The 13610-nt window shown below is 42.5% G+C and overlaps 1 protein-coding gene across 2 annotated transcripts in view; it reads right to left on the minus strand.

Moving 5' to 3' along the window:
* Window positions 1–674: 674 nt before the first annotated feature.
* SORT1 (sortilin 1) overlaps window positions 675–13610 on the minus strand; it is a 67426-nt gene continuing 54490 nt past the window's right edge. For both annotated transcript variants that reach the window (XM_072644239.1, XM_072644238.1), the window contains exons 10-20: window positions 13252–13407; window positions 10281–10387; window positions 8299–8401; window positions 7801–7969; window positions 6939–7129; window positions 5401–5590; window positions 3849–3965; window positions 3272–3380; window positions 1855–1961; window positions 1293–1416; window positions 675–1095 (exon numbers count right to left, since the gene is read on the minus strand). In XM_072644239.1, coding sequence (XP_072500340.1) covers window positions 1081–1095; window positions 1293–1416; window positions 1855–1961; window positions 3272–3380; window positions 3849–3965; window positions 5401–5590; window positions 6939–7129; window positions 7801–7969; window positions 8299–8401; window positions 10281–10387; window positions 13252–13407 — 1388 coding nt within the window. In that variant the 3' untranslated portion in view covers window positions 675–1080. The remainder of the gene's footprint in view (window positions 1096–1292; window positions 1417–1854; window positions 1962–3271; window positions 3381–3848; window positions 3966–5400; window positions 5591–6938; window positions 7130–7800; window positions 7970–8298; window positions 8402–10280; window positions 10388–13251; window positions 13408–13610) is intronic.

A 13610-nucleotide genomic window follows, 5' to 3' on the forward strand; every position in this document is an offset into this window, starting at 1 on the left:
TTGTTAAGTGTGAAAATCTTGGTCCTAGCCTGATGGAGAGATAACAGTGACTCAAAAGAAGTAAAAACAGGCATCCACTTTTATAATTCAACTGAATGGTTCAGTGAGGTACCAAAGGGCCCCAAACCGAAGAAATGGAATCAGCAATGCCTAGCCCCAGAGTCGTTGCAATGCTCACTCAAAACATTAGCTCTTGAAGAAATCATTTAACCTAATCAAGCATCCATATCAAGTACATACTCTGCAGCAAGCCCATTAGCACACACATACACAAAGCATGTCTGACAAATGCCTCAAAAGGGGCAATGATTTCTTCTGTACTTAATTCTAAATCTAATATATTCCTTTCTACCCTCCCCCCTCCCTCCCTTCCCTCCCCAGTTAAGAATATTTCCCTTTAAGTTTTCCTGATTTAGTACTTCAGAAGCTCATGGCTCAGTTTAAACTCGGAGGGCAACAAATAAGGGTATTGTCTGATGAAAATGGGGGAAATATTAAACCACTGGGGTCTGTGGCCCCTGCAGGATACTGGGGGGAGCTGTGCGATGGGCTAGTGCCTGCTGCTCTTGGATCAGCACTGTCCCCAGACGAAGAAAACCTGTTAGACCTACGTCAGTCTTTGCAGCCTCCACCTCACTCTCTCAGCTGCTTGGTGTAAATGCTCGATGACGGCATGGAGCACAACGTGAGAGTTTATGCTAGAGCTGGCAGCTACCCTGAGGTAGACACCATGTGAAAATACAGCAAAATAGCATTAGTGAAACATTCCCTTCAAATTCCATTTCATTTCCCCCTTTTTTTAAAAATCCCCACCACACTCAGCAGAAGGACAAATTAAAATAAAGAGAAATTATTGAAGAGCTGCTTCTCTTCTCAGAGGCATTGAATCCTGAAGAGTCTTAGGGGTTTCTCACCCTGATCATGCATTTCTGTTGGGAAGATCCTTTGGGTCTGGATGGAAGCAGCCGGGCTCCTCATATTGGGAAAGCAGTTCCCCAGATCTGAGAAACAGGCCTCATGAGAAGCAGTGAAGATTCATCCCCAGCACTTAAGCCTGTCCGTCCCAACACCTTCAAATGACTATTCTAGGAGATCCTGGGGAAAGAGAAACCAAGACTTCATGTTTGGAGACCAGTCATTCACTTTCTGAGTTCACCGAATTTTGCAGCTTTTACTACACCATGCTGAAAGGAGAGCACAGACCACATTTGGTGCTTTAGAGCTACTCGGTCTCCTCCATGACCCATCTCTCCCGTGACCCCATTAGTTAGGCAAGCAAGAGATAACCTTACCTCATCCGAGTCATCATGGTAACTATTTTTATTGTTATGGGGGACTGTGTCCAAAGTATCTACTCCATCAACACCATTTGCCTCTGCATGCTGCTGTAGAATTGAATATCTATGCACCAAAAACCTGCAAATGGAAAGCTCCTGTCAACCTCCTGCTAAGGTAGGGACATGATTCTTTAAGTGTTCATGGACCTGCTGAGACATGTGTCAGACATACAGGGAATACAGTCCACCCTACAATGATTGATTTTGTATTTATTTTACAAATGCTCAGAATGTAACTCTTGGAGGGCTGGCATAGCTTCATTTATGTTTTCATATCCCCACTGGCTAGCACATCGTGTACAACACCAGAGGTGCTTAATAAACTCTTGATGATTGACTGACTGATAATACTTCAACAGAGCAAATCATGAAAAGATTTTGCTGTGATTCTTCAACAAGACAACTCTACATGTACTGATTTCAAGGATGGACTCAGGATATTCATGGCTCATAAGCCATATTCTGACAATTTTTTCCATTTGAATTAGCATCTTTTTTTTTTCTGCATGATCCTTACCTGCCCCCACAGACGTATTTCTTTACAATGAGAACTCCAGCTATGACTGTGATCAACATCAGTCCCACAATGGCCAGGATAATTGGAGTAGAATTTGATGAAGATTTCTTGGTAAACAGAAAACACACACAAATGCTTTTGCTAGTCATGCATATTCTTGAGCAGAATTCAAACATGTTCCCCTCTTTATTTCTGTAAAGTAATTTCCCAGTTACTAAACTTGTGCTAAACAGAAGGGACAGTCTCTACTGTCCCACAAACTCAGCAGCTGCAAAGTGCAAGTTACATTCTTGTGATAATGACATCCTAGGTCAAGCTGCCGCAAGGAAAGGACTGCCCCTGCCAGCTTCCGGTTCTTGGCACAGTGGCCTCAAGTGGTGAAGTGAGAGAATCTGTGACATGGAAGTGGGTGGAATTTGGGACTACATTACAATGTGGTGTCAAGGAAAGAGCCCTTCCATACTGAGGACCCCATTTTGAATCATAGTTCTACTATCAAGATTAGGCTCTAGAACCCATCCAAGTGTCATAAACAAATGACTGCAATGCCCCCTCCCCCATTTTGTGTTATACAAATGTTAGCTCTTATTAGCAGTGTGATTTTCGATTTGTGTGACAGTGGGCAAATCTTTTAACATCTCAATAGCTTCATAATGAGGGAATTCAGCAAGATAATCTCTGAGGCTAAGAATTCTATATTTAGGCTAGAGCTGTCCTCAAATGCCACTTGGGAAGCTGTAGCACCAGTGCTGTCCTGCGTAGTAGAAAACAGGAACTGATTTCATTTTCTCTCACTGTCTGCCATATTTTGTAATTTCTTAATGTCAGAGAGTTGGCGTCTGACCTACCTGCTTCCAGTACCTGACCAGGAGTGTGTATTTTCTATATGCTCATTAGGTGATTCAGGGACAAGCTTTTCCTGAGGATGGGAGTCTTGCCACTATATGAACTTCTGAGGATTCGTACTTCTGCCACTCCCTCCCCTGCCTTCTGAATCATCATTCCGCCTTGTCTGGTTTAATATTACCTGACCTTCTCATGGTCCCACAATCTTTAGTCAAAAAATTCTTCTGTAAATTTACAGCTCTAAACTAACCAGGCCTGTAAATTGATCGTAAATTCAGATCAGACCATTCTACACATAGTCCTCAGCAGCTCACTATGTCTTACAACTCAATCCTCTATGACCCCAGTCCTTAGGCCTTTTTTCTTCCCAAATGAGTTTCATAAATTTACTAATCTCTTACGCTTCTAGTACTTTGACTTTACCAACCAATGCTTTTTTCTTGCTGTAATGGGAATTCAATGAATTATGCAATCCAGTCCTGTAGTTGCTGGGCAGAATGCCTGGCTAAAGGGCACTCCCAACCCAGTGGATGGCCAACCTTCTTGGGAGAAGATAGTATCCCACTGGTACCTGCTTGTCTGGACTCAGGTAACTGCTTGTACATTTCTTTTTCAAGTCTTTTTCCTTTCGGTCTGGACTCATCCCTCCTTGACATTTGTCTCCAGGAATTTTCCTGTACCTGTAATTTCAAAAGAAAGAAATAAAGGACATATTCCTGGTGCTCTTACTCATTCAAGGGAGTTTAAAAATCTTAGCAGCCACCCCAAAGTTTTAAAGTCCCACGTAATCCTTTGGTTTCAGCATCATGACAGGAGAAACACTGGCTAGGACTTTTTACTTTCAAGTCTATTTAGAACCAGAATCCTGGATTGTTTGGTGCTCACTCACCTGTTCCAAAGACCTGTTACCCTGGGAAAAACACAAATACTGGAATAACTGAAGGAATGCATGCCTCTCCTGTGGTAGGGAGCTCTAAAAAGTTCAAAATTCTATGGATGAGAGGAGTTCACTCTCTCTTCACTTCAGGGGCAGGTAACTTGGCTGTCGGAACAGGCGTAAATGAGACTGGGATTATGGGTTTAAGCCCAGGAGCTTTTACTTTGGAACACAAAGGCTTTATTTTGGATACATCCAGAATGTCCCTTACCCTTTTGTTGTCAAATGCTCTTCTCTTCCATACAGACAGAACTCGAGATCATGGCCCTTCAGTTCAGGTTGTTCCACACACTTGGAATCATTTTCTGGACGGAAGTAGCCAAAATCACTGTAAGGGACAGAATAAACAAGAGAGCCATTCAACGTTCTATGGAAAGGAGTAAGTGGTTGTTTGCAAGGGAACAATTTTATTTTGTTGTTGTTTTGGTTTGGTGGGGGAGGGGGTTAGAATAAAACCCTATTCCCACTTCACTAGAAAAAGAATCTGGGAGAACATCTGCAATCACTGAGGAAGGCATATTTTCCTTTAAAAAAAAAAAAAGGAAACATTTGGCCTCTACAGAAGAAAAGACCGGAATGGATGTGAGAGCCATCAAGATAGAACAAACACACACACACACACACACACACACACACACATCACCCTGGCCAAGCACCTTAGGGTGAGCTGACAAGGTATTTTACAGGTTCAACAAAGGTGCAGGGATTAAAGCCTGTCAATTCTGAATTATGATGGGGGTACCCACACAAGAAAGAAGTAGTTGAGGAGAACATCTTCACTAAGGAGCAGAAGTTCTCTGTAAAACTGGTATTTTAAAGCAGGATGTTGGCTATATTTCCATATGTCAATGACAAAATTTTGAAAAAAGAATATTTCCCCTCCAACAACATAGCTGGAACTTTTAGGTTTCCAAGAAAATATTTCAGAAATATTCCTTACCACTGTTAATAGTAATTTCCATAGTCTATCCAGCCAATGGCACATCCACAGGAGGAAAGAGCTGCTTCCCAGTGACAGCTTTAAAGGACCAAGGAAGTTTTGGTTTTCTTTGTTGGGCGTGTTCCTCCAAACTTTATTGAATCTCTTTATACTTCCTGCCTATACTGGGAGACCTGAGCTCAGGAGGTTCACCACCTACGATGTGTGAAGGGGCGCTCCCTTGTGTGTGTCCTAAGACAATCATGCTCAGGAGTCTCATGGGACCCATCTTAGCACAACTATGGACTCAAAGTGAAGGCTCTACCAAAAAAAAGGCTTTACAGAGCCATCTCATTAGGCCTGCTGTCTTTGTCCCATGAAACAGCAGGGACTCAGCTACTCCCCATTTTGTAGGAGGCTTCTAGAACCCCATGTTCTGCCTCTGGATGTCAGGCCTCTGTAGTTCCCTCTGTCTGAGTCACATATGCCAGAGGCCCACTTTCTTAGGGATTTTGTTCTTGGTGTTTTCTACAGATTTTTGGTTTCTTTCTCTTCTCACATTTTCCAAGCCAAAATTACTGAGTTAAGTTCCTGGCCCTGCCTCAACTTCACTCAGATGATGGAAACATCTTCCTTCCTCTGTCTCTCTATTTCCTGTCTCCTCTACAAATAGCAATTTGCCTATTCTGGGGAAGATACACAAACATTTGAAAAATATTCAAATTTTCTCAGATATAAATAGATCTGTTACATGAAAGACAGCAATGGGGAAGCAAGCTCTTCCTCAGTTTACAATCCAAAAAGAAGAAAGGGCAGACAAGACAAATATGAAGGACGTGTATACCAGAGAAAGTCCTCGAGGGTGCAGGTGCAGACTGATGGCTGTTTGGTTACCATGTAGTCTCGACCATTTTGACAGACTGAAGATTTCCGCAGTCGCAAGTACTCCTCTTTGTAGCCCAGTATACAACCATCATCATGGTCTCCAGGGTCTGTGGAGTGAGCCAGCCATATGGTGTAGTCTTTCTCTTCACCTGAGGGAAGGACAGAAGAGTTGGAAGGTGAAGCTGCTGTCACACTTTAGTAAGAGACATCAGAAAGGGGGATGGAGGAAGCTACACAACTTTAGCTTCTCCTTGGAAATTAAAACAGAACCATGTGATAAACGTGGAGCTCATGACCCAGTGAATTTCCATTTACTTGTAAACTGTCCATATCTGCCCCTAATGTGGGATAAGGACCTGGAGTGCAGGAGTTAATTCTCATTTCATTTTAGGGACAGGTAACTTGGTTGTTAGAACAAATTGTAAATAAGACAAGGATTGTGAGTCCAATCCTAGCATATGTCAGTGAGTCTCCAACCAAAGTGGGTTAGGATGCAGAGGAAGAGTTTATATCCCTATAGCCCTAACCTCAGTCAATCACTTTGCAAATGTGTGCTGCAGATCACAAGAAAACTGGGCAAGAGATAATCCAAGGCTCAGAATAATCTATGATCACTACTAGAAAAACTCCAAAGGCCATGTCCTGATGACAGTAGGTTAGTGTGATCATCTTGTACATGAATACTGCTAATTTAGCACCAATTTAACTTAAATGCTTTGTAGGATGGCCACATTTTAAGGAAAACAGGATAGCTATCTATTCCAGGAAAAGCTTCTAAGTCACCTCCCACAGTCTATTTAATGAATTTAGATCAGAATGACTCATAGGTGCTAAATCAATCTGGAGGAAGCAACCAAACTAGAGTATATTCTGCATCCATGGAATCACTGAACTAAGATTCTGAGAGACTTGATAACAAAACCCTCCTAAGTGGTCAGGCCTAGACTTAGGTGGAATCCTCTTATCAATCCACCGTTAAGATGTCTCATATACTGCCAACAATTTGTGTCACTCATGGATTATTTTCAATCTTGAAGCCCTTCTCAGGGTCTGTCATCTGCTGTGCCACTTGCCTGAAGCTACAGGCCTTGGAGAGCAATCTAAAGATATCCTAAGCCTGCCCGGCTCCTGTCCTGGGGTTCATGCTGTGGTCAGGGCAACTAAATCAAAGCTCTGTGAAAGTAAATGAAATGTTTGGAATCTCTTCTCACACAACTAATTGTGTGAGAATCACACAAATGATTACAAACAAACCTCTGAAAAGTTCTAATAGAAAGGCAATTTCTTCTGACATACCCTGACAATTAACTCTGAAGCTTTCTTCTATTTTGGTTTTGAGAAACACTGCTTGGGGATTTCAGTGGCTTCTTTCTGCAATGGTTTCTGCTAAAAGAGGTTAACCCTCATTGGCTACTTATGTTTTCCCAGCCACCCTTTCCCTCAGCCAGGTGGGCTCACGGCCCCTTGTTGGACAGAGAAGGGATAGGAAACACTCACAGTTCCTGACAAGGATGTCTTTAAAATCGATGGTGTAGGAGACCCATTTCCGGGACAAGAAATATTCCGTGAAACCCCAAATACTGATATTCATGGACTTAGCTCCTGGCTCTGATGCTAGGCCAGTGAAATAAATGGGTTCCTTGGAAAATGTGTATTTGTTCCAGCACTGTCCTTCATCCGTGGAGAACCTAAACACACATTAGTTGAGAGTTACAACAGAGGTTCTGAAAGGTAACAGCAGAATCCAGTACAGATGGGGAACACTGAGGAGCCACCTTAGGCTGCCAGGTCCCAAACTGGAGGAAGTAGTTCAAGCTGGGCAGAGGCTTGCTTGTCTGCCAACTTCACTCTTCTTGCCACAGTTAATGGAAGAGGAACAGGGGGTTCATTCAGTGATTCATCTACAAATAAGGTCAGAGTGGAGAAAGTCCAGAGAAATTCTCTTAATGGAAAGGGAGGGTGAGGGCGGGTGGCCATGGTCTGAGGTAAGGATAGGTTCCAAAAACAAATCTAAATTATTCCATTATTACTTGGCACTTGGGAAATTTATTTTCAATCTAGATTGTCTGAATAATTTTACAGTACTCCGAGGCAGAAGAGCAAGGATGTTAAGGAAAACTGGTAAAAACTCTTAGGGAATTAGAAGGAGAAAGGAAAAGAAGACAAGCAATGACCTATTCAGAGTAGATACAGTGAGTAGCAATGCCTTCAAGGAATCCTCCCTGATGCTCTTCGGGGTCTGAAGTCCCATCATAAATCTGCTCCACACCCTCCTCTGCCCTCCCGCCCCCAGTCTGGAGACTATCCCCATGTGTGTCCTGCACGGGGACAGTGTGAGTGGAGTTGAGCTCATGCATACTTAATCACATTGATAGGATGGCCGCTGTGCTCAATGGCCACGATAAGGCCCCCCGAATCCAGGATGGTATAATAGTGAGGTCCTTCTAGCATCTTTGTCCAGGAATAGCCCCCATCATCCGTGATGTAAACGTCTGGGATCATCACTGAGATGGCATCTCCCACACTACCTGCAATACAACCCACCACTTCTCATTAGCATACCCTGGCAGGGAACAGAAAGGGGACTATTGCCAGTAATTCTGAATGCATTTAATCTAATCTCTTCTCAGAAAGGAAGAGATCAGAAAGAACAGGAGGCGACTGAAGAGATGGATAAGGATAGAAAAGCATGGTGATCTCTAGCTATGTTCTCTACAAACTGTTTGTGAAGTACCTTGCTAGAAATTTCCCTATAGGCAAAAATCATTCTAAAGAGCATTATTTCTCAAGGAAATGCAAAGAAGAAAAACACGACCTAGAATAGTGCTTAGTCCAGTACCTGTAGCTGCCTCCTTACCATGAGCGATGACTATGCCCACAGCATTGGGCTCAGACAGGGGTGCCATTGGAACCTTCAGCTTCTGGGAAATACTGTAGGAGGCATGGATGTGAAGACTGCACTGTAAACAAAAACCCCCAAAGACCAGGTTTAAGTTGAGATCAGAGGGCTATCCTGTATTAACAACTTTTTCAATAAAACTCTGAATTTAACTCAGTATCAATAAAATATTCCTATGATTTGCCGTTTTAGGGCCTAATGGCGAGGGATGTTGTATTTTGCTCCTGCATTATATGAAAACCTATATATAAAGTGAGAACAATAACGAAGCCAGGAAATAATCAGATCTCCTGAGGGAACTCACAAAAGGCAGGATGATGTTGGACTTGGGGTCAGGAAGATCTGGGTTCTTGCCTCTGACATTTACCAGCTGCTATGTGACCGTGGGTAACTCATCCATCCTCTCTCCTGATCTCCAGTCTCATGAATCCAACTGTCTACTGGACATCTCAAAGTGGATGCCCCATCAACATCTTACATTCACTATGCTCCAAACTGCAGTTACATCTTTCCCCTGCAGATTCTACACTCTCAGTAATTTCTCTGTTACTGTCAGGGGCAGTAGCATCCTGAGTCCCTCATTCGGTGTCATCCTTCACTGCTCACTCTCTGTAGAGAATCTGCAGCCAAGGCCTGTTGATCCTACTTTCACATCTCTCCCCGGCAGCTAGGTGGTGCAGTGGATAGAGCACCAGAGCAGGAGTCAGGAGGACCTGAGTTCAAATCTCACCTCAGACACTTGACACTCACTAGCTGTGTGACCTTGGGCAAGTCACTTAACCCCAACTGCCTCATCCTGGGTCATCTCCAATCATCCTGATGAATATCTGGTCACTGGATTCAGATGGTTCTGGAGGAGAAGTGAGGCTGGTGACCTGCACAGCCCTCCCTCACTCAAGACAAAAAAAGTCAAGTGCAAGTCATGTCATTATTTCTCTGATGGCATGGTCTTCTTCGGCAACAAAGGATGAACACACACACCTCTCCCTATGTCTATGCGCCATTCTCATCCTGACCCTGCTATCACCCCTGGTACAGGCTCTCATTACCTGGTCTCTCTGTGCCAAGTCTCTCTCCAGGCTTTCCTTTGCTTAGTTGCTAAAAGAATCTTCTTCAAGGGAAGGTCTGACCATTTCATTGCATGTGCAATAAATTCTAGTGATTCCCCAATAAAAATCGTTTAACTGGTCATTTTTGAAGAAAAATCTCATAAAGTCATAGGAGACCTCTCTCAGATCTGCAGAATCAAAAACCAGATGTCTGCCTTTTCCTTTTCTTATCTCTCAGCACCAGAGTTCACTTCTGGCATCTCAGGTAGTTAACCACCTTGAATTTCTAGATTTCTTTCCTAGGACTGCTTGTCCCATGTACTACGCTTGAAATCACATATTAGGTACTTAATATTTATTGATTGACTTCCCATGTATCATCAGCTACTAAAGGTAGCTGATGTAGGTAGGAGAGAAATGACTTTTATTCTACTCTTACTTGACAAAACATTCTTACATTTCACAGAACCTTGGGAAATCTGGCCAGACACTTGAGCTTTTCATACTAAAACCTTATTGTCATCAATATGCTGACACACTTGTCCATTCACCACAGGAACAGAATGTATGTTGTACTGACTCAAGTAAGCTAACACCTGAACACATCTCTCCCCCAAAATGAGACAGGTTTAAAAGAAAACGATATAAATCAGATTCAGAAAAGAAACAGACTATCATTGGACCAAAGGCCTTCTCAGATGAATAACTGCAAGTGATCCAGTCATTCTTCAGAGTTTCTATTCTCTATCAGCTATGGTATTTTCATGTCTAAATTCCCTACCTTAAGTTGTGGATCCTAATTAGACATTAAAGATAATGATTTCAAGAGTCTTCTGTTAGTTTCTGTATGATGAGATCAGACAGGGGAGCAAAGAAACTCTTTAAACAAACCTCCTCTTTATTTTTAGCTGTTGAATCACACTTGCTGTTTTCAGGCTTCCTCAGGAGCTTCCACCTTCCTCCTTGGTCAAAAGTTATCATGGACTGGATGGAATTATCTAATTGGGGAAAGAGACACTTAGTTGGAACAGCCCAAAGTGCTTGAATGAATTTATTCATTTTATACCTCTTCCTCTAAAAAACAAGAATACAGTTTTATGGAGGCTTTTAACTCCTGGAGTACCCTAAACTTCAGATACCCACAAATATTTGTTAACTAGTTAAATGTTCATTAGTAAGTGAACATAGTTCCACTTTAGTTATTGAACTATTATTCAATATTACAGAATGATGAATTTCCAAAGGAAATCAACTGGAGTATTGGAAAGATCTGTAAAAGACCTTAAACTGAAAATCTTCCCCAGTTCCCCCACCAACCCCTGAATAACACATACAGTCTTTCTTCATGCTTGTCTTGGAGGTGAAGTCAACCAGGAGAATCATTATGACCTTTATTCAAACAGATTTGGGGCACTTGGCAGGCTCCAAAGATTCCCTTGGACTAGTCATCATTTCCAGTTTACAAATGAAACAAACTGCACAGCCTTCCCCTCTATTGCCCCTTGTCCTCTCTATTAAAGCTCTCCTGCTTTATCTCAATCAATAAGTGTACAGTAAGCTCCTACTATGTGCCATGCATTGAGGATATAAAGACAAAATGAGAACCTTTGTTTATAATCTCCCTGGGAGACAATGTGCATATGGCATAAGTGCACACAAAATGTACAGACTATGTAAAAGGTAATTTGCTTTTGTAGGGGAGAAGGCAGCTTGGGGAACAGGAAAAGGCCTTACGTCAAAAGGAAACAAGGGATTCTAAGAAGGAGAAATAAGGAGGGAGTAAGTGTAAGTCATGCAGAAGAGCCAGTGTAATGGCAGGTGAGCAGAAACGCCACATGGGGAGAGCACAGAGTTCAAGAAGAGGAGTAAGGAGATCAAGGCTGCAAAAGTAAGTTGGGGACAGGTTGTAAAAGGCTCTAAGTGACAGAAAGAGGACTTTACATCTGCTCCTAACAGGGATCACTGAAGTTTACCGAGATCCACAGTCAAAACTGCACTTTAATGAGACCATGTTAGTATCTGTGTGTGGATCGGGGGTGGAAGACACTTGGGACAGGAGGTTCTCTGGGAAGCTGGTTGTGGTACTCTAAAAAGAGAAGACGAGAGCTAGAGTGGCCTTGTGAGCAGAGAGAAGGCAAGAGGATGAATCAATTTCCCTATTTCTGTTGTGGGTGCCTGCATTTCTCCTGTCACCCACGACCCTCTGAATCTTTCCTCTTCGTTTTCTATCACCCCTCATATCTAATCAGTCGTCCAATCTTTTCTATTCAGTCATTTCTCTCAGATCTGTTCCCTTTTCACCCATTCGATCACTGCCCTAAGGTTTGGCCTTATCATCTTTCACCCGATTAGTGTAACACCCTCCTAACTGGTCTCTCTCCCTTTTCCAATCTGTCCTATACACATACAACGACTGCTGATTTTCCTTTTTTCAATAATTTTTATGAATGTCTTCTCTTTTGACATCACCATTATTCACAAATATATTGCTCTCCTCGTTTTTCACAGGACCCTCCCTTGTGAAAAGGACTAAAAATGTGGAAAAAAGACAAGTCTGCAAAACTGAGCACGATGGCACATTGGGTGTTCCACAGTCACAGTCTTCCCTATCGACAAAGGAGGGAGGAATGTGTGTGCCAGTAATATTGCCAAAGCCCAAGTTTGACTATGTCACTCCCCTATACAAAAAGCTCTGGTGGGTCCCTACCGCCTCTGGGATAACCTCCAAAATGCTTCCCATGGCATTCCACAAACAGGCTTGTTTCAAATTCCTCTTCTTCACACACTCCACCTTGAGGGCTCCTCAAACACACCAAGTCATCTCCTCCCAGGCCTGAAACCACTTCTACTTACCTCCACTTCTGAGAATTCTTCAGGGTCATCCCCCTTCAAATCCACCTCCCCCAGCTGCTACTCCTATTCCATCAAAATGACTATGTCCATGTGTTATACTTATACAGGCACATGTTGTTTCGGCCAGTAAAATTTAAGCTCCTTAAGGGCAGGGTCCATCTTATTTTTTTCTTTATACTCTGAGTGTCTATCATTGTGCTGGGCAAACGGTAAGTGCCTAATAATTGCTGAGGGGCAGCTGGGTGGCACAACGGATAGAGCACCAGGCCTAGAGTCAGGAAGACTCATCTTCTTGAGTTCAAATCTGACCTCAGACACTTATTAGCAGAGTGACCCTGGACAAGTTATTTAATCCTCTTTGACTCAGTTTCCTTATCTGTAAAATGGGCTGGAGAAGAAATGGCAAACCACTCTAGTATTTTTGTCAAGAAAACCCCAAATGGGGTCATGAAGAGTCGACCCAACTGAAACAACTTTACAAATAACAGCTGATTGGTTTTCTTAGGTTTTAGTTTTACTATATACAAATTTGCAAGCTGAAAGACTTTAAGATTTAAAATAAATAAACCTCTAGGAGTCACTGAATCTTATGCCAATATGATGCCTTGTGCTGCTGGGTCACTGCTACTGTCACTGCTACTGTCTCCTCTCCATCCCACAGCCATCTTCAAAGAGATAGTGGTGGGATTAGTCAGACTGGTTCAGCCCTAAGGCCTAGAGGCTCTCAATGTGACAATTACAGCTAAAACTCTCTCCCTCTGGTCCAGCTCTACCCAATTCCCCACCCATCTGAGACTACATCAAACAGAGGGCTAGAATACACATGGGTACTGGAGGGAGGAAAGACTTATAAACCTGAATTAAAGATAAGACCTCATCCTTTAGAGTCTTATCATATCAGCTAAGATTCTTTAAAAATTGAGGAGATTAAAGAATCCAACACATGAAAACCTAGGCTTTCACTTAGTACAGAAAGGTGCAAAAGGTTGTATACATGCAGATAACTCACCTTCAGAGAGGACACTGGTCATGTAAACCCCTCGAAGGGAAGTCACATTGGTGAAATCTGTGTCCCCTCCTGTTGTAGTATAAAGATGCCTCTCCAGTGATTTGGAATATACAATGCCTCGATCATCTGAGATATAGATTGTGCCAAATCCAGTATCTGAAAGAAACAATCAACTCTTAGAAGGCAGTATTAGAGAACGTACTATTAACTGCAAACACTAATGCAAAGGCAGAGTAGTGACAATGGAAGCTTAATGCTTATGAAATCTTTCCACATTCCCTTTCATCAGACACGATGTAAAAGGCAATGTGTACAAAATATACATATACATATTTTAGTACCACACAACCCTAGGTTTA

Source organism: Notamacropus eugenii, chromosome 2, assembly GCF_028372415.1.
Source record: "Notamacropus eugenii isolate mMacEug1 chromosome 2, mMacEug1.pri_v2, whole genome shotgun sequence".
Classification (NCBI taxonomy): Eukaryota; Metazoa; Chordata; class Mammalia; order Diprotodontia; family Macropodidae; genus Notamacropus; species Notamacropus eugenii.